Consider the following 5,524-nt stretch of genomic DNA (forward strand, 5'->3'; position numbering starts at 1 on the left):
TGTGATACCCTATTGCTACGAAATCCCTCAGACCCTAGTACGTGACCCCATTACAGTTCCTAAATCTCATGGGTGGCGTTCCCCCAAAATCCCTCAGACTCCGGGCATCACATATCTGGCTCTGCGGTGCCTAAACCTCTTGGGACAAATCCTCTCCTCCAAAGAAGACGCCGAACGCCTCCTAGAGAAGGGGCCCAAGCGCTCCGAGCCGCGGCAGCTGCGGCGGCGCTCGCCCCGCCCGCGGAGGGCGGTGCCCCGGCGGCCAATGGGCATTGGTCAGTAATTAACACGCGGTTAATTAGCGGCGGCGGGGCGCGGGCCCGCCCCCGGGCGTGCGGGGCGGAGCGCCGGGATGTGGCGGGCGGCGGCGGTGCGGGCGCTGCGCGGGGCCGGCGCCGGCGCCCCCCGGGCCGCGTCGGGAGCGGCGGCGGCGCAGCTGCGGCGGCGGCTGGAGAGCGAGCTGGAGGAGATCCGCGGCGCCGGCACCTGGAAGAGCGAGCGCGTCATCTCCTCCCGGCAGGGTCCCCACCTCCGCCTGGCGGGCGGCGGCGCCGGTGCGTGCGGGGGGCGGCGGAGAGGAGGAGGGCTCCCGGTCCTTTCCCTCGGTGCCATGCCCCTGCTTCTCTCTCTCTGTTCCCGCAGGGATCATCAACTTCTGCGCCAATAACTACCTGGGGCTCTCCAGCCACCCCGAGGTGATCCGTGCCGCTGTGGAGGCTCTGGAGAAGTTCGGCGCTGGGCTCAGCTCCGTCCGCTTTATCTGCGGTACCCAGGTACCGGGCAGCATCCCCTGCCCCTGCCCCGCGGGCCTTTCGCAGGGTATCCACGTAGACTCCCCTCTCGGCACTGCCACTCGGCACGCCTGCACAGTGCTAACTTACTCGTGGCCCCGTGAGAAAAGGAGCCTGCCAAATCCCCACTAGCCAAGCATCTGGAAATAGACCAATTTAAACTATTACAACACCTGAGAGCAAAGAAACTGAACATCCCTCTGAATTCAAAAATTTCTTTTGGGTCAAAATTGAACCTGACTTGAAGTGGCTCCATCAGCCTAGTTTATCCCTGCTGGAGCCTTTTTTGAGTGCTGCCCAGTTAAGTGCAAAGAACAAGCAGAGCTTCTCCCTTGTGCATGAGGAGCTTGGAATCTCCCTGCTGAGCTTTGGCATCAAAACCCATAATTATACTTTAGGGCTGCATTTGCTGAACAGAAGTAACTTCTCCCACGCACACACACCTTTTCTGGATAAAACCTGCCTGTGTCCTCCCCTTTCAAGTCAGCATTTAACAGCAGTGGGCAAGCAAGGACTTGTGCTGCCCCACTGTTGACTCCTGCTCCTCTCTTCTCTTTAGAGCATACACAAGGACCTGGAGGAGAAGATCGCACGTTTCCACCAGCGAGAAGATGCCATTCTCTATGCCAGCTGCTTTGATGCCAACGCTGGTATCTTTGAGGTTCATGAGGCTTCCCTTGTGTTGTGCATGGAGGAGGGAGGTGACAGCAATGTGGATGCCATGCCTTCCAGAGGCTCTGCTGTGAGCTCTATGCACCAGAAAGGATGGCAGTGGCTGGTGATGACGAGCCCTGACTTGGGGCCCTCGCACCAGGGAAGCCATGCAGAGGCATTTAACCACCCTCACCTCTGCTGTCTCCAGCCAGCTCCAGCTCTTGGGGAGGGCTCCCATTTCTGCAGAGGTCTGTACTCCCCTTAAAGTATGGGTGAGGGGCAGGGGTGATCTCACATGTTAGGAAAGGGGGAGGGAGATTTTGAGCTCAGAATCCACAAGAGCCTGGCATAAAGAAATCGGGGCATAAAGTGTCAGGAGAGACATGGCTGCTGGAATCAATCACAGACTTGTTCTCTGTACTGAGGGAGGCTAGGAGATCTCGGTGAGGGGGCATCCAGAGCAAAGGATGATCCTTTTTATTTGGCACGGCCAGGCCCTGCTGACCCCAGAGGATGCAGTGCTGTCAGATGAGCTGAACCATGCTTCCATCATCGATGGGATCCGCCTGTGCAAGGCCAATAAGTACCGCTACAAGCACATGGACATGCAGGACCTGGAGGCCAAGCTGAAGGAAGCTCAGGTACGGAGCTCTGCTCCCACCCCAATGCCGGGGCACTTGCTTAGCTGTGCTGCCTGTGCAGTAACCAGCCCTGGGGGTGAGCTCTGCCCTTTCCCATGCCATAGGCATTGTTCTTGCTGACAGGCATGGATAGGCAAGGTGGCAAAGCAGCTGGTTGTGATGCCAATCTCCTCTATCTCAGTTTGGTACATCCTCTCCATACAGGAGTGTGAGTGTGTCCCTTTGCCAGCCCCTCTCCTCAGGGTGACATCTTCACTCCTGGGGGTGCCTTTTTCCCTCCAACAGAAGCATCGTCTGCGGCTGGTGGCCACTGACGGAGCCTTCTCCATGGACGGCGACATCGCGCCCCTGAGGGAGATCTGCCAGCTGGCCCAGAAGTACGATGCCCTGGTCTTCATCGATGAATGCCACGCCACAGGGTTCCTGGGACCCAACGGGCGGTGAGTGACTGCCTCAGCCCTGGTTCTTCCTCCTACCCTGTCTAATTCTGAAGCAAGGACCAAGGTGCTGATGGCCAACGTGTTTTTGTGTGGGGGCTCCTTGAAGGCTTTGCACCTCACCTTTGGATTGAAAGGAGATCCCTCACCAGTGATGCATCCCCAAGTGACAGCTGCTTCTCAGTGTGTAACAGATGGTGTGACCATCTCATCTGGGCACCACCTCTCCTGGCAGGTGCTTTGTTTGGACTATTAAACTTCTCTGGGGGAAGTTTGAGCACTTTCCAATCTCTAAGGGATGAAGAACCCGTGCTCTTACTTGATGATGTCCCAGCTTAAGCTTTCTACAGGAGAGGAAGGTCAACACTTGGGTTGAACTATCTCAAGAGGCTATTCCTCCTTGTCTAGAAGGAGGGATGCCAGAGACCTGGCTGACAGTTCTTTGTTTTCCTTGAGGTATCCGGCAGCTTCCCTGGTGTGTGCTGGCAGAGCTGATAATGTGATGTTCCTTTTTCTACAGGGGTACTGATGAGCTCCTGGGAGTGATGGACAAAGTCACCATCATCAATTCTACCCTGGGAAAAGCTCTTGGAGGAGCTGCAGGTGAAGGCATTTTCCTGTCCAGCATCCTGCATGCCCTAAAGAGCTCTACAGCATCGGTCTTATATTTCCTTCCTCTGCCTAATGATAGAGTAACAAATGCATGTTATCCCTTTGCACTGGTGGCATAAGGCTTGGTTTATAATGTTGCTGCAGGATTAAGGAAGATCCTGCCATGTGCCCCTTACGCTGTCATCTTTCGCATGCATTTGCCTTTGCGGTCAAGGTGGAAGCTCTTGATCAAAAGCATCAGCTGTGATTTTTCAACCTGGTTTGTACCTAAATTCCTGCTATAGGTGCCAGGTTGGCTTTATCAAGAAGCCTCACTCTAAACAGGTCAGCCTGGGGTGCCTTGTCCAATTCTCTCTCCTTCATCTGCAGGTGGGTACACAACAGGTCCCAAACCCCTCATTGATCTGCTCCGCCAGCGTTCCCGCCCGTACCTCTTCTCCAACAGCCTGCCCCCTGCCGTGGTGGGCTGTGCATCCAAGGCCCTGGACCTGCTCATGGAGAGCAATGCCATTGCACAGTCTATGGCTGCCAAAACCCAACGGTGAGGGGGCCATATGGGGGTGGGAGCAGGGGCAGCTTTGTCAGGAGTGGGTTGTCTGTGATTTATTCACCCCTCCTTTCCCAGTGATAACTGTGAAGACAGTTGGCAAATCAGGGCTCAGGGAAAGCTGCAGGATGTGCCTGTCCGTGTCAGGTAGATGTGTCACATCTGGATGCTCTGTGAGCTGGGGCACATTGTCCACTCAAGAATCTGCAGTCCCATTATGCTGAGCAGGACATGGTAGGAGGTCACTCCAAGAGGAGAGATCTCTTCCCTGCACAGAAGATGAACAGTGGAACAAACCTTACCCAGTTCTCAGTGGGCAGGGCTCCCAGGGGAAGGAGAGGCAGGAATCTCCAAGGACAGGGTTGCTGAGGTTTTTACTCATCCTGTTGTTCCCTTCACCAGGTTCAGAAGTAAAATGACGGCGGCTGGCTTCACCATCTCGGGGAGAGACCACCCCATCTGTCCAGTCATGCTGGGGGATGCTCGGCTGGCATCGGTGATGGCAGAGGACATGCTCAACAGAGGTGATCTGGGGAGGGAGCTCAGTATGTGGACACATTCCCTGAGGGAAGGGCCTGTTGGTGGTGGTGCCACTACAAGCCCTCCTTCAGAGGATGTTCCTGCATGAAATCCAATACTCCTCCAGCTGCAAATGTCCTCATGGTCTCCCCCAGATGTTGCTGGCTGCACCTTCCTTCTCTGTTAGGAAGGGGGTTTATATTAATGCTCTTGTCCTGCTATGCTGGACTCCATCTCCATTGCTTGGGTGAGGCCCTTAACCTCATTTCCTTGCTTGGGTGCAGATGGCACTTGAAAGCCCTGAAGGCTCTCAGTGGTTATTGGGAGTGGAGCCTTTCTGTCACGCACTGCACCTCAGCCTGCCTCCATCCCAGCCAGCTCTGACTCTGCCTGTGCTTCCTCCCCAGGCATTTATGTGATTGGCTTCAGCTACCCCGTGGTGCCCAAGGGCAAGGCGCGCATTCGAGTGCAGATCTCAGCTGTGCACAGCGATGAGGACATCGACCGCTGCGTGGAAGCCTTCACCCAGGTGGGACGGAAGCACGGAGCGCTGCCCTGAGGGGCCAGAACCAGAAAACACCTCTTCAGCACCATCCCTGTCCACAACCAAGTGCCTCTGATGGGGAAAAAGGCCTAAGCAGCACGCTGCCAACAGCAGGACCGTTCCTCAAGGCATCACAGCCTGCATCATGAGTCAGCCAGCTGGCTGTTGCAGTGTGCTGGCAGTAGCACTGGCAACCAGCACGTAAAAGTGTCATTAAAGGTGTCCTGCATTGCACCAGATATTTGTCTGCCTCCTGTTTCCTCATCCAGGAGCTACACCCCATCCCCATCGTCTCACTCTGTGACCAGACTCTCTGCTATGCTTTCCCTGAAGCTTCAGCCCAGATGCTGAAGTGCTGCAGTTCCTGCTGTCTCCTGCTGATGGAAATAACAGCATTGCTGATGTTGCCTGCTTCTTCTATGCTGTCCTGTGGGTCCAGCAGCATCACCCTAGCAGATCTGACTGCTGCAATTTCCCACTGAGGCAGGGGTGTTTCCCAAGCCCTTTGCAACCTGTGCCACCAGCAGCTGGTTAGGGAAAGAGGACATGGGCCTACCAAAGCTCCGGTGCTCCTTTCTCTCCTTCTCACTCTCAGGTGTAGATGTGAGGCTTGCTTGGTCCACAGCTACAAGGCTTTGCCAGTTGCTTCAGTGGCCCCAAACCTGTCCTGGAAAAGACATTCTTGCCCCAGAGAGGCCATCAGGCAGTGGGCAAGCTGAGGTGGCAGAGGCCAACAGCATGGTGAGAGGATCTGCATTTGACTAAGGCCAGGGGCAGAG

General features: G+C 55.9%; 1 protein-coding gene across 1 annotated transcript; it reads left to right on the top strand.

Annotated features, from left to right (window-relative positions):
• Positions 1-338: 338 nt before the first annotated feature.
• On the top strand, positions 339-4,979 carry GCAT (glycine C-acetyltransferase). The gene is made up of 9 exons (XM_030960776.1): positions 339-554; positions 643-773; positions 1,351-1,452; positions 1,940-2,086; positions 2,372-2,526; positions 3,044-3,126; positions 3,505-3,676; positions 4,085-4,206; positions 4,609-4,979. The coding sequence occupies exons 1-9, from the start codon at positions 353-355 to the stop codon at positions 4,758-4,760; spliced, it is 1,266 nt and encodes a 421-aa protein (XP_030816636.1). The 5' UTR covers positions 339-352; the 3' UTR covers positions 4,761-4,979.
• Positions 4,980-5,524: the final 545 nt, after the last annotated feature.

The sequence above is a fragment of the Camarhynchus parvulus genome, chromosome 1A (genome assembly GCF_901933205.1).
Source record: "Camarhynchus parvulus chromosome 1A, STF_HiC, whole genome shotgun sequence".
Lineage (NCBI taxonomy): Eukaryota > Metazoa > Chordata > Aves > Passeriformes > Thraupidae > Camarhynchus > Camarhynchus parvulus.